Source organism: Helicoverpa zea, chromosome 19, assembly GCF_022581195.2.
Source record: "Helicoverpa zea isolate HzStark_Cry1AcR chromosome 19, ilHelZeax1.1, whole genome shotgun sequence".
NCBI lineage: Eukaryota > Metazoa > Arthropoda > Insecta > Lepidoptera > Noctuidae > Helicoverpa > Helicoverpa zea.
The window spans coordinates 7,515,784-7,541,460 of NC_061470.1; the positions used below are offsets into that span (position 1 = coordinate 7,515,784).

At 37.4% G+C, this 25,677-nt stretch overlaps 2 protein-coding genes across 3 annotated transcripts in view; both read left to right on the forward strand.

Moving 5' to 3' along the window:
• The first annotated feature begins 679 nt into the window (after nucleotides 1-679).
• On the forward strand, nucleotides 680-12,268 carry LOC124639791 (trichoplein keratin filament-binding protein-like). Of its 2 annotated transcripts, none has more exons than XM_047177261.1 (9): nucleotides 680-885; nucleotides 1,269-1,516; nucleotides 2,075-2,185; nucleotides 6,108-6,290; nucleotides 6,757-6,901; nucleotides 7,271-7,558; nucleotides 9,766-9,927; nucleotides 10,308-10,499; nucleotides 10,947-12,268. In XM_047177261.1, exons 2-9 carry the CDS (start codon nucleotides 1,302-1,304, stop codon nucleotides 11,136-11,138), a joined length of 1,488 nt encoding a protein of 495 aa, XP_047033217.1. In that variant the 5' UTR covers nucleotides 680-885; nucleotides 1,269-1,301; the 3' UTR covers nucleotides 11,139-12,268. The 2 variants fall into 2 exon arrangements, with proteins under 2 accessions (XP_047033217.1, XP_047033216.1); XM_047177260.1 differs by having other exon boundaries at nucleotides 680-881.
• Nucleotides 12,269-18,607: 6,339 nt separating this feature from the next.
• LOC124639634 (LIM/homeobox protein Lhx1) overlaps nucleotides 18,608-25,677 on the forward strand; it is a 59,833-nt gene continuing 52,763 nt past the window's right edge. Inside the window, exons 1-2 of the mRNA XM_047177073.1 lie at nucleotides 18,608-18,612; nucleotides 20,898-21,046. Coding sequence (XP_047033029.1) covers nucleotides 18,608-18,612; nucleotides 20,898-21,046 — 154 coding nt within the window. The remainder of the gene's footprint in view (nucleotides 18,613-20,897; nucleotides 21,047-25,677) is intronic.

The window sequence follows — 25,677 nt, forward strand, 5'->3', positions numbered from 1 at the left end:
AAAATTAGGAGAATCGGGCCCCTGATGGTATGATGTTGTTGCCATGGAAGATGGGTAGGCCCTTGGTATGGGATGCAACGTGCGTCGACACCCTGGCGCCATCGCATCTTCCCTGCACGGCAGGTCATACTGGTGCGGCTTCTGCTTCTGCAGAGACCACCAAGCGGCGCAAGTATAGTAACCTTATTGGGAACTATAGTTTTGAGCCGTTTGGGGTCGAAATGCTCGGACCATGGGGCCCGAGTTCTCGGGCGCTGTTCAAGAAAATAGCGAAAAGGCTTGTCGACGCTTCGCGTGACCAGAGGGCTGGCTTGTTCTTTGGACAAAGAATCAGCATTGCCATTCAACGTGGCAATGCAGCCAGTCTTCTGGGCACGTTTCTGGGGGACAGCGATGCGGAGGAGTACTTCGACGCTTAACCCTTAGCTGGTTTTTGGTTTTGTTTTGTTATTTTCTATTCCCTTTTTTATTTTTATTCTTGATTGTACGTAATAATTTAGTTTGTAAATATAGTATTAGAAGTAGAATAGTAAGTTTGTATATAAATGTATTTTAAAGATTCAATTAATAAAACTTTTATCTTAGTAATAGTTACCTAAGTGAATCGGAACGCCACCCGTTGCTAAGCAACAGACAACTGTCACTTTGTTTGACTTTGACATAAACTTGTTTACCAACGCAACGTTTTATTTGAAATTGCGTGAATGCCCGCAATGAAAATTAATTTTACAAGGAAGTAAATTGAATTGAACGTAATCTGTCTGACCTCACGTATTCCAATTACGGCTCGTTTTAGCACCCACGCGAGCGAGTGTAACCGTCATGTAAGTGAGTTGAATCAGTACGAAGGAGATCCAAACTGTGTGCAGTCAACCAAAGAGGTTGGTATGTATTGATCTCGCAAAGTGACTCATTTACTTTTGTTTTGGAAATTATTCCATATTCGGTCATTACCTTGAGTTTGTGTTGTGGTTTTTTGTCCTAAAAGGTTTTTGGTGTGTTGTTCATATGTGTTGCACTTTAGAAACAAAAATTCTATGCCTGTCGGTTGATTTTAAAATAAATGTTATCCTCAGTAATGTAATTAGTCATTGATTTCGCGAATTAACTAAGAATTAGAAAAATATTAGTAGAGTAAGTATCTAACCTTTGTTATAAATTCCAAGGTAATGTCTTTATTGAGTCATGTTTATATAGCAAAACTCCAGATTTTCATAAAAGCCTTTCTAAAAATCCCACTGATCAAATAAATGTTTTTTTTTTTACAGTTATTTATTTAATATTTTAATATCTACAAGAAAATGTCTCGTCCCCGCCCACAATGGCAGCTGCAAGCGTTAGCCGCTCAGCGCCGTGACAATGAGCTCAAACGTGCTGAAGAGTTGAAGAAGGTAGCCTCGTACTTTGAGATCCACACGACTAAGTCTAGGCATCATGAACAGTGGACCACTGAGGATTATTACGAGAAGGCTAATAAGGAAGCTGAGCTGTTGAGTCAGCGGAAGATAAGAGCTGCGTGAGTTGGTTTGTTACTTATTGTAGATGTTTCTTGTGGTGTCATCCATGTCCAGGGAGAATTACTTTATAAAACTGGATAAAATAACTGGGCATGGATAAGATATGGTTTAAAACAGTTTTTTCTTCATCTCTATTAACATTTTAAAAAACCATGAATATTTTCAAAGGCAGTGTTAAACAAAGCTAGTTTGTCATTGTTTTGTTTTGAATGAATCTTATTTTGATTGTACTCTGGGTTTGTGAAAGTTTAAAGTTAAAAACTTGCTGAAATTATTGAACCTGCAGTTAGTTACATACCTATGTGTACTATTTTTTTTGGATTCTTTTTTGTCATATAACCTTGTGAGATCACTGAACTAGTAAAACAGAACAGACAAAAAAGTTAAGTTACCACATTACTACCAATCTAAAAATAAGCAACAAAAAACATCAAATATATTTATTTTTTGTTTGTAAAGGATATTGTTATAATACAAGCTTACTAGGAAATAGACATTTAAATTCCATTAATAACTACAGTCAAATGCGTATAAATGTTTTTGTTTCTATTTTTTAGTCAATTGGAGGAGCGGCGTAAAAAACTGGAGCTAATGTTGTTCCAAGAAAACATGCAGTTTCAACAGGAACTTAAGAAGTTAGCCGCTCAACCAAAGTTTTATAAAAATGGGTAAGGTTTATCTTTTTAACCGACTTCCCAAAAAGGAGGAGGTTCTCAATTCGTCTGGATCTTTTTTTTTTTTATGTATGTTCACCGATTACTCGGAGACGCCTGGACCGATTTGCAAAATATTTTTTTTGTTTGATAGGGTTTACCTCCCAGGTGGTCCCATAGTCACCAGGTCAGGATCTTATGATGGAAACCCTGAGAAATCGAGGGCAACTTTCGAAAATTGTAGGGTAAAAACTTGACACTAAGGCGTATGTCTGATAACACTACGCAATGGTGAAGGTTTGGAGCTGACCTGATGATGAAGACCAGAGAAGGTCGAGGGAACTTGAACAATGAATGTGTAAACTACCTCGTGTTTGGGCTTATTTTGTTTGTATTGACGAATCCTTTGCAACAGTGAAGGTTTGAAGCTGACCTGATGATGGAGACCAGCGAAGGTCGAGGGAACTCGACAATTGAATATGTAAATTACCTCGCGTTTGGGCTTATATTGTTCGTATTGATGAGAACTTTCCACTGCGGATATGATATGCGGATAGTGACAACTATGCTTGTCATTGAAAAGCTAAAAATAAAAAACTTTTTACAAAAAAATAAAACTGACTCCCAAAAACACTGAAAAGCAAAAAAGAAACTATTCTTAGGTGCATCGACCTAGAAGTCGGTGGCGTTATAAACTTAGTTATATCCATTAGACACTGACTTCTAGGCCGATGCACCTAAGAATAGCTTTTCAGTGTTTTTGGGAGTCGGTTTTATTTTTTTGTAAAAAGTTTTTCATTTATACCCATCCATTTTATTTTGAAACTTGGATTAAAAAGTACCTGCTTTAGTGCCGGGTTGAAACCATAAATAAACCATTTTTTGAGAAGAAGGATTTATTTTAACTTAGCACTTGTTAGCTGGTAGGAACATTTTAGAACCACATCTATTCTATACATATAATAAATCTGTAGAAAAGTAATTTTTGTACATTGAAGAAATTGACAAAAAAAATAGCCAGCATGTTAAAGGATAACTAACAGAACCCATTTCCATCATTTTTGTCATTTTTGTCTGTTTGTCTGTTTATCTGTTTGTTTGTTCGGGATTCACGTAAAATCTACGAATTAAATGCAGACAATGCTTATATACAAAAATTCTACGTAACTTGGGGTATTACTTAGTTTTTGTTTCATCGAAATCGATTCACTCTATCAAAAGATATGATTATTTTTGTGAATTCAAGATGTAAAATATTACGACACGCAATCTATTTGTCAAAACTGTACATTTGAATGTTGTACTTATATTAGTTGATCGGCCTATTATTAATCTTTACACAGAAAATCACACCTTTATAAGTAACTTCGGAAGAAAAAAAAAATGAAAATTTTGTTTAGCCAAGGTTAAAGTAGCTCCATCTGTGGTAAATAAAATAAATCATCAATTTGTCAAAGGAGCGAGGTGGTAAATGACAATATTACCATACATTCTTTATAGAGGATTATTATTTCAACAGATGGAGTTGTGTATTTTCCGTAATTGACCATATTTTAACACGAAGTGTAATTTTTCGATAGACATTTCAATTGTGTTTGTCAGTTTGCCGTGCCACATCAAAATCCAACTATAATTATTACCTTGATGAAAGGAAAATTAATAGTTCTCGGCCAAATTTAAAACGGTGCCATCTAAATTATTTTTTGAACATTATGTCAAAAATGATGACTTTAGTGGAACAATTACTTATCATTTAAAGTTACAGATGGAGTTCATATCAGGATTTTTTCATAAACATAGTTTAGCTTATCTTCCACTAATGTGGTGGCCTTAAAACAAATTACTTTGAGTGAGTAGTATTAAGTAGACCTTAATTATTTTTTCTGATGCAAAATATGTAAACTTAATCCTAGAAGAAATGAGGATCTATCTCTCGCAGGCGCTGCTAAGCGTGAGGTAGGTAATGTAGGATTCTGTAGCTTTAAAAACAAGCCCAGATACAAAGTGCAGATAAGAAATGGGAGCTTTCTCGATTTAATACCATACACACGTAAAATGCTTTATGCGTCTGAAAACGTACAAATTACGCGCCGCATACCAGAGACAAGCTTACTTTCAACTTCTGATCGCAAATACACTGTTCACGATTACGAACAGTCTCAGTAAGACCCGAGCCAAGTCTAAAAAAACACCTTTTATATAAAACTACGTTTGATGTCATTTAATCACAAAAACATAATTGTTCTCTGTTGCAAATCCTATCCACCTATATTCTATCCTAATCCAGAATGCATTGCAGGTGTGCATTGCACAAAAACCAATGGTATCCTATTCGAGAAGTCAAAAGACTTGACCTGCTAACGTCAGCTTCTGCGCTAAGCAAGTGTTCTTAATAGTACCATCAGAATTACATTCATCGTTGAATGAGGTGATTAAATTTTCAGAAACCACAATAACAGTAGGAGCCAAAGCGTATGATCGCTTCATAGAGCTCTGATTGGCCCCAGGTGACCAAGTCAGGTCTGATTTGTTTGTTCATCAGATCTTTGACAGTGTTTCGGTGGATACTTACTGTCGTCCTGTTTACGTGTGACACAAAATATGGTATATAAACGTCCTCCGCAAGAGCGAAATTTTCCCGGTGTGCGGTAGTGACGCACAGTATACAACACTTATGTTTCTTTTGATTTGCTGGCTCCACCAAGAAATGACAAATTGCGAGCGTACATTCTGAAAATCTTGGCAAAACTACAGGTTTCAAGTACGAACACATGAAGTGGACTCTCACAGATACGTACATTTTGCCTATTCGTGAACTAATGCAAACATTTCGGTGGAGTCCCGGCTTAGGCCTCCCCCACATTAGGCGTGCGCGATCCTCGGGCGTGTGAGTAGCGCGGGCGCCGCGCGTGCGTCGCGAGCGCGTTGCGTGAGCGTCGCGTTTTGCTGCCCTGCGGCATTTGCAGCGCGCTCGCGGCGCGCACGCGCCGCTCTCCTTGACGTTTAACTGCTAAGGCGTTTAGCGGGCGGCGGGGATAGCAGGCGAAGGGGTAAGAACGCAACTCGAGCGCCGCGTGCTCGCCGCGAGCGCGTCGCTTGCACTCTTCACACATGCCGCAGGGCAGCAAAACGCGACGTTCACGCAGCGCGCTCGCGACGCCCGCGCTACTCACACGCCCGAGGATCGCGCACGCCTAATGTGTGGTCAGCCTTACCATGAGTAAGTGAAACTATCCTACCCTATGCGCCTGCTGATGATGATGACTCATTTTATCATCCATCCAGCTATTCCCCAACTATGTTGGTGTTGGCTTCCAGTCACCGAATCTGTTTGAGTACCAATATTTTGCTTGGAGCGACTACCTATCTACCTATCTTTAATCCAGTCAACTACACAAGACGATATCCATGGTAAGACTGACAGACTTTCTGGCTTCTGATTAGTCGCAGCAGCTGCAGAAAATGTACAAATGACAGCTTTGTCAGGCTCAAAGCATGTAGACATAGATTATAGCTGTTTCCTGTGAAAATTACTTACGCACCATATACTTACGTAATAATTTTTCAAATTGTCTGAACAGCGTCACAAACTTTACTTCTTTTGTTTAGATAAATGGTCACATCCACAACACAACCTTGATCAATGAATCTATGCGACTGCTAAGTGCTAATCCTAATTATACTGTCACGTGAAAGAATGCACCTACGGGATAAGTAGTATTTTGACGATTCTATATTGCCCACGCAGACGAAGTTGCGGGCAACAGCTAGTTCTATAATAAGGCTTTAAATAAAATCTTAATGGTATTGAATATACTTTCTTAAAAATGACTGAAAATGCTTTGGGGAAAAAGCTGCCTGCTGTTTTTTCTTTATGCAGAATTTTTGAACTTGTTTAGTTGTATGAGTGGCTTACATGGTATATTATTACTTTCAGGTCATACCTAAACAAGGTCCCCACCTCAACTCTCCAAGAGATCAACCAGGGCATCATGGCTAAGGAGGAGCAGTTGATGCGTCACGAGGCTGAGCTGCGGCTGCATCACGCGTGGAGAATGCGCCAGCCCGAGCTGCGGGCTGCTAGCGCTTATGTCGCTAATGGCAAGTGCAAGTCTGCGTGGTAGGTTGATACTATAAGTAATTAAACTATTATATAGGGGTGTGAAGGGGGAATCGCCCTGCCCCAATGGTCTTATATTCCCATGGTGCCCTGTGCTAAAAAAGAACGAGGCGCTGGCGATTGACTGGTGTTGGTTTAACCAAACCACCACACCGTACCAAGTTGGATATTAAATGCCTTGCTCGGAGATGGGCAGTACTCAGAAGTTAAACTATCCCACACTGTTATGTACTCACCAACACACATGTCCAGTCCGGTGAGTATGGGTAGATATGTTTTCTACTGTGATAAGAAGTTGATCGAGGCAACAGCGACACGTGACAACAACTGGCAGATAATGTTATTTAAAGTAGAAACTATATTCTCGCTATACCTCATTAGCCTCATTTACGTAAAGCTACCCTCTTATCTTTAAAACTGAAATTATTGTTGTTGGGTGCTTAATCACGTATGTGATATCTTTCAGGATGGAACAAATAGTGGAGAAAGAAGTCCAGAAGAAGAAAGACGAGGAGGAGACGCGTAAGACTCTGCAGGAGAGAGACGAGATGCTGCGCAGACAGATACAGATCGAGGAGGAACGGCTTAAAGAGAAGGAGCAACAAGTTAAAGTAAGTAATATTTTAATAACCTTGTTGAAGATCTGAAAGATAATTACAATTATAATTGGCACAAGGGTGTCTTGCACTATCTAAAACTTCAGTGGTTTCTCACGCGTGCTGGGCTAACTTCTCTGCGCACCCGGATAAAAACTAGCTAGCTTTCTTTGATAATTGGGCTATTAACCACTAAAAAACTTTCAAATTGATCCTAAGTTGCAGAGATTAGCATGTTCAAAACATGCTTTGAAAATTTTGTAGTATAATTATCCAAAATGTACATTTAATAAGCAAATGCGTATGATATACCTACATTTTATAATATAGGTTCTATTACTGCTCAGTTTAATTTTATATAAATAATCAAGTTCTTTTTCACAGGAGCTCCGTGAAAGCCTAGAGGGTCAGATAGCGGAACTCGCAGAAAAAGAGACAGTTGTCAAGCGCTTACGCAAACAAGAAGAGAAAGAGAAACTCATACTGGACGAGCTACAGTTCATATCGTGCGAAAGAGAAAGAGAGCACAAACGCCTTGTGGCAGAAAGAGATGCCAATATAGTGAATATGGGCTTACATAAGTATAAGTTGAAGAGAAGAGTGGTTTCTGTCATGAAGGAGATTGAACTGGATTTGGAAATGCTTGAGAAGTTGCGTAGGACGGTGCTTAAGGTATGTGCCCATTATTTAAATATATATAGCATTTGAAACTCGCGTTAATGCTTAGGAGTAACAGGTTAAAGAGGTTTTGCCCAGTCATATTATGTTCAGGCAGCCAGCTGTATTCCAGCGCGTAAATGTACTTGCTAATTGTCTTTGTCTTCCTAAACCCGAGAGCGGTCAGTAACTAGTGACAGAGGCGCCGAGCCATAGGCGTCGTCCTAATTGGCAGCGATCGCGCGATGGCGCGATGCGTTTTTCATCTAAGACGTCGTCCTAATTGACAGCGATTGTACGATGACACGATGCGTTCTCGTCGTTCGATGAGTTCAAACATACAGATTTCATCAGTGTCCTATTTGAACCTCGCAAGTGAGATAGTGAGATCGTGAGATGAAAAACGCATCGCGCCATCGTGCGATCGCTGCCAATTAGGACGACGCCATAGGTTCATGTACCTTTTTACACACAAGTATGGCTCATTGGCCCCGCTTTTGTGAGATAAATTATCAGAGTGCTGATTCTGAGTTTTGTCAGTTTACGCGCTCGATACGTAATTATAACTTGGCTGAAGTAAAGAGTCGTATGCTACATGACATGATTAGAATATAGCACGTTTATTCATTTTTCCGGATAATGACGTTTACTATTTCGCAAGTGAGCGCGTTTATAATACAACCAAGTGTCGATGACAGCTTTCATTAAATAAACAGTTCTAAAATTAATGCTCCGTCATTAAGTTGTATGATAATTTACGTATCGAGAAAGTTAACTTGCAAAACTCGCACTAGGCACCCTGAGTGCCTAGTGCGAGTTGAACAAAATTTTGCGAATGACTTCACTGTCGAGTTTAGCGAGTCAACTTGAAACGAACCGAATGCAATATTTAAGCGAGTGCGACTTGCCATCTCGCAAATTACTCGCATCACGTTTCCTCACGGCGAATAGCGATGATCATTTTTGTTAGGTTGGTGTTCCGTTCGCTTGGTGGGATAAACCTACCAAATTTAGAAAGACGTCATTTTAGCATGTAATCGTATGGGACGACTGTCTTTCAAAATTTTTGGGGTTATTGTTTGGATGTTTTGTTTATGTTTGACGCGACGCCCGAAAAAAGTTTTTAGTTGTTTTAAATTAATTAATTTAAAATGAAGACAAGTTCTTGTCTAGCACCTGGAGTGCTAGGGAAGCTTATATATTTCTATGAGTCAGAACCTCAGTTACTTGTTCTAAATACACACTGCACATTTTTTGGGATACGTGCTTTGCTTCTCTAATTGGCCTTTGATAGGATCCAGTGGCAAAAAAGAATAAAGCGGTAAGCACCTGCGAATAAAAGAAGGAGAAAGTTTCTTCAATCATATACATACCTAGTTTTGTTTTGGAAATTGATATTGTAACTTACATGAATTGATAAATAGGTACCTTATGTTCCAAGAAAACACGTAGAGTGGATTTTAGATTTGTGCTTTGTCTCAGTTAACTGCACAAGAACTTAAAAATCTTCTTGGACAATCTATATCTATGTCTAAATTGCGTCTCCGTGAGGTGAACTAACGAATTAAAAAATGCGCAAGCCCTTGCCCCAATTCTGGCGCTTTTGTTGCGTTCATCTTGGGCCTTTGCGGCCGCAAACATCCTCCGAGCAAAGAAAAAGCGTCCTGCCATATTTTTGGTATTATTTTCACTAAATAAAAACTTAATTGTTGATATACGAATATCTCCTCACTTCACTTTCACCACAAAAATCTTCGTGAGAACTTTTTGGTTAAATTCGATCGCGTTTGTATTTATTTACTATTCGATCTGTCAAAATCTGAATCTCGCACTCGCATCACGGCAGAAATAAACCAATCCCGTGCCTGTCACGTTCCCTTGAGAGTCCGAGCGATTCGATTTCGAAAATTTGTAAACTGGCACTCGCTACTTTAGGTTCCAATTTTTGACACTAGGCGGAGCTGTCTTTGTTCCATACAAATCTTAGTATACGCGCTCTCATGTGAGTCCGTAAATAAATTCACGAAAACTCGCACTAAGCACTCTGTTACTAAAAGTCAAAGTTGACATTTCAGTCGTATTATATTTGAACTAATATACAGTATATTGATTGATCTAATAATTATTATTACAAGTCTGTTTATCGCATTGAAGCGACACCTTGAATGAGTATAACAGTGACAAAAATTTACCCCCTAATACTATTATCCTCAATATTCCAGGAACGTGAAGCCCAACAAGACACATGCTTGAGCTACAAGCGCGTGTTAGACGCGGCGCTGGCCGAGCTGGCCGAGCACCGCCACCGCGAGCGACAGCGCCAGAACACCATCGAAGCTATGTATGACGGAGAGGCACGACAGATCAATGACAAGCAGGATAAGGTAAGAAACCCAACAAGAAACATGCTTGACGCCATGTACGACGGAGAGGCGACACAGATCAATGACAAAAAAAAAATCGATTGTCACATTAAACCACCAATCTTTGGTCAGTATTCATTGTTTGAGTTCCTTACATGATCATTTCTAACTATACATATTTAGGTCTACGGTAGAATCCGTAAATACTGTTAGATTGATATTTTTGGCACTACTTCAATAAAATTCAGTTGCAATTATATTGTGTTAGCAAAATACGGTTCTTATTTTAAAATGTATTGCATTATATCAAACTTTGGTTTAAGTAGGTACATATAGTTAATATCCTACAGTATTAACTTTAATACAGATACCCAACTTCATAGCAACCCACTATTTTCCAGCTGTGGGCCAAAGAACGAGAAGCCCGTGCTCTCCTCATGCACGACGTGGTGACCACTCTCAAGAAGCAGATAGAAGAGAAGATAGAAGCTAACAGACAGAAGCAGCGGCTCAACGTGCTGGAGCGAGAGAAGATTCTAGAACAAATGGAAAGCTACCACGAGGAAGTCAGGGCTAATGAACGGGCGACACAGGTAAGGCATATTTATTTATTTTTTTGGGAATAGCGATGTTAATTTTTAGGGGTTTTGGGTTAATAAATGCTTCTAAAATTCTGTTGTCATAATCATCAAAACAGCCAGGGTTTTGGTCATAAAGAGCACTTTGTTGTCTAGAGCAATAACATGGGGGTATATGTAGAAAAGCAGAAATATTCTTGAACTTCAAAATGGTAATAATGGTATCCCAGCGGATTTTCAGCCACGGTGGCTGTTCTCATATAAGAAGACCAGACTCAGGTGCTCACCCTTTTCCTTCACTCTCATAGCGATGGGACAGGAATCTGTCACAATCAGAGATAGTTCACCATACAACTACATTTTTAGTTGGACATAATCTATGTACCTAATATATGCACTAAAGAGACGAACCGACTGCTTCAAATTGACACTTAACTAAAATTCTTCTACCCTCTCTTTCAGCTGACAAACTCAAAATACGCGACAGTAACGGCCCTACAGTCTCAACTAAACAGCTTACGCCTACAAAAACAGCAGTTAGACGCGACTTGCGCAAGAGAGGCCGAGCTTAGAGAGGCGGCCTCTAACGAGAGGCTGCTCAGGAACGAGATCGCTAAGATACACAGAGAGGGCAGCACTCAGGCTTGGACATAGATTCGTTATTTCTTTATTCGTAATGCTGATATCAGACGGTTAATTTTTCGTTCATTTTTGCCTTTCGCACATCTCTTCGTCACGACATGCTCATGGTTTCTTGGTGATCGGTTAATTTTTTGACATTCGACCCTTTACGTGTCAACATGGAGCGAATTAAAAATGATGTTCACTCGAGTGAAGCGTCTGATATCAGCTTAACCATTGGCAGCTTTAATGCTATAAAATTAGTTAGCAACCGTTAGAAAGTTTGCTTATTTATGAAGTCCAAAAAGGGCTCTTCGGAAATGTTCTGCATTTCCACAGAGTTTGTATTTGTTTGATTTTCCATGTATATGCGATGTTTTTGGAAGTTACCTACTTCTTTTATGCAAAAATATCATTCGCTGTGTGGATATTAAATTAGGTGACAAAAATAGGTCCTAAGTTACGTTTTTTTTTGTTAGAGATATCTTAGTCAAATCGCCCTATCGCAGATCAATGCTAAATTAGTGCCTATCTAAATATAGTTAGCTAATTATATTCCCTTATTTATTACTTAAAGACTGACGAAATTACCAACATTATCTATAAAAATGTTCATGAAATGTGCGACAGGCCTTATTGTTTATTTTAAGAGGAGGATATTATTATATGATAAAGTAACTTGTTATTGAAACTAATATTTTTAAGTCTGACCAGTTGCTAATACATTGTATTGCCAAATAGCAAGGAATATAATAGAATAGCAATACGGTGACAATATATTTAGAACGCGAGCAATATATTTTGAGCGCGTCAGATTAAGATATGATAGAATGGTTGACTGAAAGATTATGGGTCTTCGGAAAATGTCACGCCACGTTTTCTTTAAAATACTATGAGAAATTTATTTCAAAATGAAGTGGAGCCAAACATTGCTTGTAAAAGTAAGCATATTTATTTATTTACGTAATATAAGCTATGTGTAATTTGTGTACCAGCATAGACTGATTAGCTAGTGAATTGTGTTTGTGCATAAGAGTGAAAAATGCATTTTATTATATTTTTAGTCTGCTTTTATACCAAGTGCCTCCTGATGAAATGTAGGACGAAGATATTTTTGTATTTTGAGTGAGTGTGAGGAAAATAAATTATTTTAAACATTTTAATGTGTCGTTTTATTTATTCGTTGTAAGGGGTAATCCTGACAATCAATTAAATTCTGTAATATTGAAAAAAAAATTGTTCAACCAATAAATCTCTAAAATCACAATATTTAATATGAATTCTATACGGATAATTTTGCACAAGTATATGTTATGGACCAAGTGATAAATTGGGCAGTATACATAATGCCCGGTCATTATGAATAATGCCCAATATGAGAGTGCAATTTGATAATAATTATTCAAATAATCAAATTGATCGGGCACTATACATATTGCCCGTAACCTTTTGGGCAAAGTAATACAAACATATTTAATTTCATTTTTTTTTATTGTTATTGACATTTAACTTAAAATAAACTAAATATTAAACCACTTAAATAATCAGCCTCATGATTTGGATTAATTATGAAGGACTTCTGCCTTAAAAATATAACATAAAATATAATTAAATTTAAAACCAAAAATTTACAACGTATCTTTGTTTTATACAAATGACTTATTATTATAAAACAAAATAAACTAAAGTTTAAGCGATCGGACTCATTATTTGGCATAATTAACTTTTATTATTTAGCTTCTCTAAATAAAAGTCACATAGAAAATATAATTAAAATAGGGTGCTATTTAAACAGGCTTCTTTTTAATATCATTACTCGCCCCCAAAAATGTATGTTGCCTTCTAAATTACTAAGTCAGCCACAATTAAATTTGTAGCATGCTAAACTAAAGTAAACTTCTGAAATACTATTAAATGACATCATAAAATATATTTATTTAGCTTCTAATTTTTTTACTCAGTACGTTTAAAATATAACACATCCCATATCAATTGACAGAGCATGGAAGTAAGCATGCAACATGCAGCAAGCATGGCTTCTGTCACGGCTCCGGCGCTGCGGGGCTCCGGCGGTCCCATGCGAGCTTATCGTCGCAGATGGTTTTCACGCTCACCACCGCAGCTTCGGCTTGCTGGCCGGCTCAGCCGGCCAGCCTCAGCCGTGGCGGCGAGCGCTTCAACTACCTGCGCCTCAGCTCGCAGGCCGCCTCGCCCCTCCGCGCCTACGCGGTTTTGAATTGCACTCTAGGGGTAGGGCAGACAAGACTACGTGGAGTCGGTTTTGCAGCGATTCGTTTTCGTCACTAAGTTCAGATTTTAATACAATGTTTTGAATCCAAATTAAATTCTACCATAAAAAAAAGGAGCCAAGAAAAATGAGATCAAGAAAAACGAGGCCGAGTTAGTAAATTAGATGACAATTGTCCAATTAATAATTTTGTGGCTAGACTTATAATTTCCCATTAAAATAGAACATATAATTTAAAACAATAATCATAAAATATGTAGCAAGTAACAGGATTTATTTATTAGAACAACTGCCACCCTCGCACCGCATAAAATATAGCTTTATTATCAATTTGCCCAACTATCATGTAGCAATATAATAATGCCCGTGCAATGTGATAAATAATGAAGTTAAGATAGTTATTAATCACTTGGCCCGATAAAGCTAGACATTATTCATAATGCTCGGGCATTATAAATAATGCCCGAATTAATCACATGGTCCATAACATATACATATTTCGCAATTATTCGATAAGCTTGTCTCAAATGTGATATTTAGCCGCGCGCCATCTATTTGTAATATAACAAAGCTCTTACTATGGATTGGAGCATACCACTGGTTTTGTTTACTAACATTCCGAACTATACTAACGACTGTCGATAGATGGGGCTGTGCTTATTGTTTTCAAACTGTTAAACTAGATGGCGTTAGTAGCTTTACGATCATTCATTCGCAAGTTGTAGACCAAGAGCCAGGTTACTGCCGGCCCTACACACTGAAACTGTGTGTGTATCCATGCTGTATTGGATATTAATAATTGACTATGTGCTAGGTACAACGAAATCTGGATGACGTGATTTGGAGGATTTAAAAAAACTATTCATCTGAACTGATCTAGATACACGGCAGTGTGTCCGCCAAGTTCGAGCAAAAAAAAGCGACACACCGGCCGTGGGTTATATTACACGAACCATTTCAGGCCAAATTCGACCCCCCTATAACTCAAAATCTATTTAATTTACGCATATCAAATTTCTAGATCTGTTGAGACCTCCTCACTTGTCTAAAATACAAAATTTCATTAATATACCTATTGTAGGTCTTGAGATATTGACGTCAGAAAATCGCTATTTTTACTATACACTCACTGACTGACTGACTGACTGACTCACTCATCAAAAACCTAGACCACTTCCAATGTGTCACCACTGTGCGGATAGCCCCGAGGACACGGTGGACCACACAGTCCAGGAGTGCCCTGCGTGGGAAGGGCACCGCCGGGTCCTCGTCGAGGCTTTAGGCGGCGGCGACCTCTCGCGACCGGCCCTGGTTCAAGCCATGGTCCGGGGCGAGAGGGAATGGGATGCCGTCGCCTCCTTCTGCGAAGCAGTCATGCTCGAGAAGGAGGCGGCGGAACGTCAGAGAGTTCGCACCTCTCATCCCGGCCGCCGCGCTGGAGCAGGTAGACACCACGGGCGCCGGGTGTCGCGAGACGACTCCCGGCCACCGTAGGCGTGGGTCTGTGGGCGGTGAGTTCGGGTGCCTCATTGCTCATGTCTAGTTAATAGACAACAGACCCGTGTCGGCGGCGCGCGTTGTTCCACGCGCTCCTCAAAGAGATGTCAGCAACCCCAGCGGGGCCCAATAGGGCCAAGGCCTGCCGGGGCTGCGGGTTGTTCGAAAGAGATACCGCGGCCCTGGTACATAAAAGGCCTATGACGGAAAACGACGGTTTTTAGTCAGTAAGAGTCTGACACTCCCTCACTGCTGCTAACCCACAGCGGGAGGGGTCATTTGATGATTTTTAACGTCGGAAAAAAAAAAGACCACTTCCAATGGTCGTATTGACTTGAAATTTGGCATGGACGTAGGTCTTTATGTCAAGGTAAAGGGAAAAATCTGAAAATGGCCAAGTGTGAGTCAGTTTCAAAATAATTCAGATTATACCTCTAAGGAACTAAAACGAACTAAATTTATCTATATTTATATAATATACCGATCTGAAATTCGTTACAAAAGTTTGTATTTAGTCAAAGTAAAGTAAAAATCTGAAAACGGCCAAGTGTGAGTCACTTTCGAAAATAACGAATGTGTTTGATCCACGAACATAATATATGATAACATGTCATGTCAGTCAGTTGGTAAATCTAGTCCATTTACTTAATCTAGTTAATTTCTTTGTAAGAAGCATAGTGCATATTCAAAAATCTGAAAGAGATAAATGAGACATTTCCTTAACTAACTTAATCATAAGAAAAAAATAAAATAAACAACCTTACAAAAATAAATGAAATCCCACCCAAAACAAAAATGTTAAAGGCTGCCAAGTTCGATAATATGGGAATGCTTCGCCTATAAAAGAAGTGAGATCTGAATAAGTACCAAGTTCCATACACATACCTACCTCAGTTAAAAATAGTTACTTTTTGATGATGTTACTTGGCAAGTTTTAATAGAAAATTAAATACTTGATTCATTGCGTTTAGTAGGTTTATAACAAGGTGTGTGAAAACTTGCCAAGTAACATCATTAAAAAGTAACTATTTTTAACTGAGGTATGTGTATGGAACTTGGTACTTATTCAGATCTCACTTCTTTTATAGGCGAAGCATTCCCATATTATCGAACTTGGCAGCCTTTCACATTTTTGTTTTGGGTGGGTATTTTTTTACAGTTGTAAGTATCCTATTTTAAAGGTATTTAAGAATGATAGATTATATAAATCTGGATATACACTAATATTATAGCATTCGTTGATCTGTTAGAAGAGCTTTAATAAGCTATCCTTAGATTTATCCTTAGATCCGCGATGCTTTCTTTTTTTTCAGTACGAAACTAAATCATATAAATATGTATATCATGTCATAATATAAAAAGTCATCGATAATTATTTAGGTATTATATGCCTAAAAAATAAACCTATGTTTTTACATGGCGTTAAAAAGTCAATTTTCAGCAGTGCACTAAGTACTGAAAATTGAGCACGCAGCAGGTAAATAAGTACGTAGGTACCTATCTACTTACCTATAAGAAAGGCTTTGGAGGTATTAATTTTAAAATCAGAGCTTTCTTCAACGATATTACTGTAATAATAACTGTTAAGGATACCAGGATCAGTTTTACAAAGGGTTACCCAGATACCCAGTTACCCAGTTGTTTTGCCCGGGTAACTGGGTTGAGGAGGTCAGATAGTGCAGTCGCTCCTTGTAAAGCACTGGTACTCAGATGCATCCGGTAAGACTGGAAGTTGAGCCCAACATAGTTGGAAAAGGCTCGGGAATGATGACCTCTCCAGGATAGGTACTTAGTTATATTAATAGTGTGTTTGCGCGTTTTCAGTTTATCCACAACTACGGCCTTGGCCATATTTAATTCACCCTGTCTACAACTACCTACTATAGTAATTATTTTCTAAAGATAGTCCCAAGCATACGTATGAATAGAGAGCACCCCATTCTGCCGGGTCAGCCAGAGATTATTCCAGTGAATGGCCGGCTTGTATCCATTCATGGTGCCACGTTTAGATCTTGATTTCCCTAAGGGTATAGATAGACACGGCTTAAGATGGCAATCGCTGCTTATAAAACTAGCTTTTCCCGCGGTTTCACCCCTATCCGGAGAGGACTTCACGATACGGATTATTTAAATAGGTAATACCTACAGAAAACAGGTAATGAAATGACAGACACTGAAATTCTCGAAAATGTGTTCTTTAAAAATATGTGTAGGTAGGTGCCTAGGTACAATCCTTGTTTCCGTGTAACGCCTGTAACCTGTTTTCAGATCAAATATTCTCAACTAGTGTTCACTTACATTAAAATTAACCAACATAGGTAGGTAATTGGGCAAACAATGGTTGGACACCTTTCATTGCAGTTTTATTGCATTCATCTTTAGGCCGAACTTCAGCAGCAGAAGATTTATCGGCTTGATTATAATTTTCTTCTAGAATTTCTAGAGCAGCAGTTGTCAATTGTTTTCTCGGGTACACAAAAGTGCGACAGCGCACTTACGAACCGGGCGAGTCACTCGGAAAATTCGCCAGTGTGAAAAAGCTGGTATTTTTAATTATGTTTTTAAGTACCTAGTTACAATTATTTATTTACCTTCTTCCTACCTTAGTAGGTATATCTTTTCTTTAGAAATATACAGTACATACAAACAATACGTGATTATTAGACAGCTATTAATTACCTAAGTAATTATGCAATGCGCGGTAATAAATTCTGAGAACAGATTGTATTTATTTATTTATGTAACCATTTTGGGTAAATTAGTAGCACTTGATCGCCAGGTAGAAACTTAGGTAGGTAAGTAAGTATATGTTATAACTTACTTATTTGGTAGGAAGATCAGCGTTTGTTTAGGTATAAATAAGATTGTGTTAGGTTAGGTACCTACCTAAAGATAGGTGTGATAATAGTAGATACACCTTTTTAATCTATTAAACGCATAACTATTTAAGCAACTAAACTGAACTTTGCCCTTGTGGCTGGGTACCTACCTATATTTTACCTTGGTACGTAAGTATAAGGAGTCATTCGTCATCTCGACACACTTAACTCACCACGAATGTGACCACTTGGTGAAACTCATAATTTTAACATTTATCATGTTGTCAACTCGACACGTTAAGATTTTGATACGTGTCCAGTTAGTGAAACTTAAATTATACACTTTTATGTTTTCACCAACTCGACACGTTTTAGAATTTAACCCGATTTCAAGCAAAAAGTACAGTCAACAAATGAATGTATTCATTTTCTGTGTCACAAACATCATCGGCCACTGGACGTCAGCTTAGCAAACGCTTCAAACGCGAACATGGACTCCCAAACTACTTAGTACAAGTACTAGGAAATCACAAGTGCATTGAAGCCAGATGCATTAGCAACTTTTAATAATGAATCGAATCATTGTTTGTCACAAGTACTGGGGTAACAGAACAGAACAGAAGATATTCTATCTTCAATATTAATCGGATTGCTAAGTAATGCACATATCTGTTTTTCTACAATTTATCGACAGAAGACTTTTCAAGTACTGTCTGTAATTTTTTATTTGCATTTTACTGAAAATCACCAACTGTTTGATTTTCATTATTCCTCACGTACTATGTTCGTTTTCTTTCTCACTATATGGTCTACTTCTGCCATTCCGTTTGCTTGTCAGGTTCATAATCGCAATCGTAATAATATCACAATCATTGTACTATAATAACTACAGAGATCAATAAAATCAACATTATAAATAGAATATTTAAGTAACAATCATGTCGTGAGAAAGAAAACGAAAATTGTATGTAAGGAATAATGGAAATCAAACAGTTGGTGATTTTAAGTATAGGTATCTCAATCAAAGAAAAACATTAATAAAAAAAAAAACAAAGTATTCAATACCATTATTTTAATGTAGAAAATTATTACAAGTTTGTAATGCTTCAATGCACTTATGATTTCCTAGTACTTGTAGTAAGTAGTTTGGGAGTCGCGTTTCAAGCGTTTACTAAGCTCAGTGGCCGATGATGTTTGTGACAGAAAATTAATACATTCATTTGTTGACTGTACTTTTTGCTTGAAATCGGGTTAAATTCTAAAACGAGTCGACTTGGTGAAAACATAAAAGTTTATAATTTAAGTTTCACTAACTGGACATGCATCAAAATCTTAACGTGTCGAGTTGACGACATGATAAATGTTAAAATTTTGAGTTTCACCAAGTGGACACATTCGTGGTGAGTTAAGTGTGTCGAGATGACGAACGACCCAGTATAAGCACATTTTTTATTTAGCTCATGCCAATGTAAAGAAGTTTTATGAATGAGAGGAATAAGTAATAAATCATAAATTAAGTATCAAAAATAATCATTTTTGTAGCAATATTACTTACCTACTTAGCTTTTTTAAGACTTTAAAGCTGCCCCGCCCAAGCAGTTCAGTATTTTTATAGGACAGATGCCTAAGTAATCGCACCGATTTTTTATAGGACGCGTGCGTTGCACTATGTTTATCAGTGTGTTCTGTTTTTCACCTACAAAAAATCGGTCACCGATTAGGTAAGTTTCGGACGTCAGCGGTCAGCCCAAACCTGAAGTCGTCGAAATTTTTGCGATGGAACTGCTTTGAGCAATATAGGTAGGTAAATTGATGTCTATGTAGGTATAGTTGAAACATAAGTATTCGTACCCGGATATACAGAAAGGGGACAACTAAAGAAAAGCTGCATGGATGGATTGTGTGAAAGTCGATGTGTTTTCTTTAGGACAGTAGGTAAACAGGGTAAACAACCCTGTTAATCTACCGGTAACCACAAAGTACTTACTAATAGATCATTAACACACCTACCTACATTTTTAACCCAATAGAACCGGAGAAAAATTATACGTACTTACTTACCTATCTACCTGATTTAGCAAATTTTTTAACTTATTCTGGTACAAAAAGAGACAAAGAGTTATTGTGAAAACTTGTATCTTCTAATTAACGAATTTATCAGAATCACGTTACCTAGGCAATATTAAATTATCCTGCAAAACAGTTTCCAGATCCGTCAACAACAACCGCCAAAATAAAAAATCTACCTATCATCATCTTCTATCGTCCACTTCACGGACTTCACCCCACCCACTTAATCAGGTTTTGTAACTGTCCTCAATTCATTGGTCTTTGTGGTAAAATGTGAAACGATTCTTGCGAAAATAGGATTCCTTCGTCGAGTTAGTGTCCACTGTCTATTCACAGAGGTTTTATTCAGCAGTCTGCTCTAATATTATAAAATAGCGATGATTGTCTGTAGGTACTTATGTGCCTATTTGCTAGGAAAATGATGGAAGCTGTTTAACTGACCACCGAAATATTTTCCATCAATTCAGGATTTGATTACTTATTAGCCAAACGATCATGCCTACAACCCAGTTCAATAAAACAAGCTTGAGTTCCAACAACATGCATAGACCCATAAATGTCATAGATTCGGCTTGAAGCTTTCAATAACCAAACTCCAGCTAGACGTAAAGACATTTCATTAATTCGGCAGTAGCACATTAATTTAACGTAAGATCGGAGAACATCGACGCCTACCTATCGCATCGCGAACCGAGATCACAAAATAAAAATAAAGAAACGAACAACACGTCTAGAGGCGGGCAGTTTACATAAACATAGAGATCACGCCCCCAGTCAAAACATTCAACAGAGAACGCATAAAAATATAAAAATAACTAAAGTAAGACACCGGTCCGGCTAGAGAAGTAACCGAAAAATCCTGTCTGTATAATTACGTGGAGCTACCACTCGATCTACCGGCGAGCCAATTTAAATTTACTGCGAACGGCGCACGTGTCCTACAAAATGAAATCCCACTACCGCAGAGAAACACGCACGAAAAAAAATTGTAGAAAAATATACCGCAGGCGCCACCCCCTGCACGTTAGTGGCTGCTTACTTCAACCACGCCTGTTTCTAAGCGCTACTATACCTTGCTCTGTCTCACTCACTGGCTGGGCGTACTGCTGTCTCGACTGTGTATGCGCGGCCGCCGGAAAACGCCAGCTTTTTCGTCAGTACGCGTTGGTGCGTCGCGCGTGTCGGGTGTGTTGTACCGCCGTCGCGGTGTGTTGTGCAGTGCCGTGTACAGGGTGCCGAAGTGGCGGGTTTCCTTGCCGCAGGACGGGGGGCCCATGCCCCCTTTCATCAGCACCACATTGGTAAAAGTTAGTGTCCTGTGTCATTGTTAGACTGTTGCGTGGAGTGCTACTATGCCGTATGGAGGTTGTTGTCATCATGTTATGCTTTTTTTCTATTATATTTATGTAAATACATAGTATCTGTGGTAAATATGTATAACATATTGTTGTATTCACTACATTTTCTTTTACTTAATGTAATTTTTATAAGTTTTTCCTGTTGTCTGTTGATATCAATTTTTTGTCTGTCAGAATGTTCGTCATATCTACTTAGTTGGTGCCTTAGATGTTAAGATATAACATTATAATCTTCATCAAAAACAAACCAATTAACTTGAAATATTTAATCTACTTTTTACTTTTTCTTAGAAAGTCTACCTTAATTGAAATCTATGTCTAACAAACTAATCCTAATCATAGATTAGATATAGTCTTCTGATGTATTTGTATTAAATATTAATAGCCAACGGTTTCAGAATCGGCTGTTATGTTAGGCCTAGACTGCACAAGATAGGCCTACACTTTTCGCACATAATTTTGCAACAAAGATGCTTCAATTTTAACCTCTCTCCAATCTACTTCACTGTCTAATAACTCGAATACTTCTCCTTAAATATAGCAATGTCTTCGTGTATTAAGTTAATAACATTTTGTATTAACTTGTTGTGGTCATCTTCTTCAAATGAACCGCAGTGTAATAAATATCTTGCATTTGCCGTCTCTATCAATCGTAACTAAACTAAAGACATAAACAAATGCAACTTACATACACAACTATTGAAGACAACATTTGCATAAAAAGCTTCTAAGAAGACCGACAATAGTAAATACATGTCTACTACATATGAATAAGTATGTATATCTAACAATAATAGCTCAACAAATCCGGTACCATCACCTGTATTTGATGACTCCTTGATTTTGATTTCACCTGCAATTTATGAAAATACCAGCCTATGTTTGCGGTTCCATCCGGTTCCCGTAATAATTTCTTCGCACACTCAGATAAAAAGTACCGTAACATAGCCTTTCGCGAAAAACTTTCAAAGCAGTTCTTTTATCTTCCTACCCTACTTAGGTAACATAATTGAGTTCGTTTTTAGTCCCACTAAAAGTTTGATATAAGTCCGTAAGTACGGACTATGTAGCACCTACCTATATGTATATGATTTACACGATACCTATATGAGAAACTTGACTAACAAGTGCTTATAAAAAGATATGCAATCAATGAAATTATGAAAAGAATAGGTAAGCAAATATCCATTCACAAAAAAAAGAAGCCACTAAAGAAACAACACATTTTTGACACGAGCTAACAAAAATAGACAATTGTATTAAAAATATCATAATACTTTTTGTGAATGGAAGACCACAAACGGGTAAAGCTAAGGAAACCATAGATAAGCTTCTTATAACACTTTTAAAACATTCAAAACTTTTCTCCCTGCCTCAATGGGACACAAAACAATACTTTAAAAAATATAATCTTCCTACTCCTAAAGTTTTAAACAAATCCTTTTTAGGATCAACTGTATATCTACCTTTTTGAGGAATTAAATTTGATCTTATATTCTTCTAGTGTTAAGAAGCTTTTTATATGCATAAAACAGTTAGGCAGTGTTTGTTGCAAAATCCAAGAATGCTGGAAGTGGTCTAACAGTATAGGACTAGATTCTTGAGAGGGTTTTTGGCAAATTGAAGTTACTAACTTGAATATTAATTACAAAAACATTTAGGTACTTTTAAAGATGGCACTATATAGTGCATAAGCTTAACCGAGTAAGTGAAGTTGATTGCATGTTGTCCTGCTGTTGTTCAAGCGATTTTAACTAACACTTCCAACTTCAAAAGAAAGATGAGAATATCGTCCACATAAAATATTGTAGTTTTCCTATGCACTCACTAAGTTAAGGTTATTTGTCGCAAGACTATTAACATAACTTTAAATTGCCTGTATTTTTATAAGGTTTCAGTAAATACAAGTGCGTCATGTGTGTAATTCAATGTCATCCGTGAACATAGGCAATTTAAACATAACTTGTAGTTACAACTATTAAAATTATATTACAGTTAGAGTTGTTCCAGTCTTAGCCGCTATGGTTTCCTTTAAGCTATTTGAAAGACTGTAAAGAGCTAGCAAAGAATTTGAATTCTTTGCATGATTTAGAATTTCAGATACAAGTGATTTTAGTTCATATAAATATACAACTAGAAACAAAATGATATAAGAAGATTTGTTAGTAAGTCAAGGATTTACACAAATCGGCTTAATAGATTGATTCACTATGGGATTACTTAAGTTATTTATAATCCCATGATTGGCGACGTTCGCTGACAACGAGGAAGATGTGTTCAAAGTTTAAAAGTAGAACAAAGTTATGGCAATTTTTAAAAATAACTCCCTGATATTTTTTCTCACTCATATCCACTTCTAATAATTTAACTTCTAGTTGTGTAATTATAATATCTGTGCTTGAAATTATTTGACAGTTTAGCATTGAACAGACGTACGACGACCCCTTTAACATTATTTTCCACACAGGTATAGGTACTCTAAAATCGTTTTAAGTACTACTTCTGTTGTTTTTGAAGGAACTAGTATTAGTTTTGGTACGTATACAAAGTAACACTCTTCAGGGGTTATAACCAATTCTCTTGAGTAATTCTTTAGACGGGAAGAAAGAAACTGGTCTGTCTCTTAATTGTTGGCTTGGATCGGTACTTTTTGTTTCTTTGGTCAAAATGCAATCGTCAGAAAAGCATAGATTTTTTGGATGATAAACCGTAGGTTTAAAAAAAATATCCCAAAATTGATCATGGAATTTACAATTAAAGGTAAAAAAATAATTTTTAAAGACTAAATTTTCAACCTAGCAACAAAATTATTGCATGCGGAGCCCGACACATAAACGTGTTATAGTCGATAATTTGAGGACGCCCATGTTTTTACACGGTTGGTTTTCAAGCTATCTCCTTTTTAAATATACTCTAGGTACCATGAAACTGCCTACATTTTACATAGCACCTAGAATTTTTGTAGGGTATCTTTAAAAGAGATATACTCTTTTACCGACGGCAGATATAGTGTCATCCAAATCCATTTTCAAACCGTGTACTGCCTGTCTGTAGGTATTGATTATTCTTTTGTTCATTCTTAAAACCTATATTACTTTGTTTTTTAGTATCAGTGCAAACACCTGTGCTTGCGGTGAAATAATAAGGTTTACTCATTAGTTAGCCCGGATCCTTGTGCGTGTAAATTGGTTCAGCGGTTTCTGAGATAATTGAAAGGAAAACAGAGATACAAGAGTTAAAATGTTGTTTGAATAAGTTCACACTTTGTTTGAGTAGTTGTGACATTTTTGTAAAGATGTAATTATGTGGTTTTTACACGTGGTTTATACATAGGCAGAGATACTTTTTTATATTTTTTAAATACTTACCCAAGTAGATTTAGTTACTTCATTTTGTCTTTGAAATCCTGGTTTCTTCAGAATAGGGACGTTATCGTGTTTTTTAGGTATGTGAAACAACAATGAACTTGAGTAACGACCGTCGTATTTTCCATACAATGCAGTAATTTACAATTAAATAAGATTTACTTTAATCAGGACGTTTTTGAAAACAATATCAGGTTTATTTTTCGTGAAAGTGGGTGACTTTGTTACCGTATGAACTTTATGACCGACTAGAAAAAAGAAGGTTGTCAATTCACATTTTCTTCAAGCTTTCCCTTTTTTAAGGCGTTTGCAAACTTTGTTCTCATGTAAACTACCTTTGCAGTTGCAATCACGAAATTCAATTTGACATTCCAAGATCAATTTAATCTACTTAACTATCTCTCGATCTGCAGCACTCGGAGCATTTATCATAATCTTAAACCGCTCAGTAACAGAGATAACACTGTCAGATTAATATTAATACCAAAATCCACAGGCTAAACAGCGTGACAGCGGTACAATTTTACCGAGGAATCACACGCACCGCCGAATATCCATAACGGCTATTATACCGTCACAGAATTGTGAACGCGACCGAAATGGCGCGCGACCAATCGGACGTTCAGATTTGAATATGGAATGTAAAACCGCGGCGACCTTCATAAATTCAGCCAATAAATGTCACATGTGAAAAAAGTATTTTTTCTGTTTTTTTTTTTTTTTTTTTTACAAAAGGGTGCTCGGTTCACTTGTCGTTTTGATATTTATAAGGTGCAATAACAATGTGATATGTCAAAGTTGTGTATGAAGAATTGATAAAAGGAGTTTTTATTTATCTGTTGGGCTTTTAAATAAACACAGTTCAAGAACTGTAAAACCAGCCAGCGTTAAGCTAAGTATGAAGTAGTTGATAAATTCTCTGATATTCGCTAAGTAGACGCTAAGATGTCACAAAATCTTTGTTGAACCTTTGTCTAATCGATTCTCCCGTGTTAACCATTCTTCTTTATTATTCCTTCTGTGCGAGTAGTAAACAGTTAAACTTTAACACGAGCCATTTCCTAAGGCATAGTTACAGCTCACGGATACTTGTAACCCTGTGTTATTTACAATCCAGCAGTTTACCTATTCCTGGCTATCACGAGTCGCTAACCGATCGTAACTTGGCAGTTAAACGGAAAATCTAATTGAAATTTATCTGCTTCTGGTACGAAA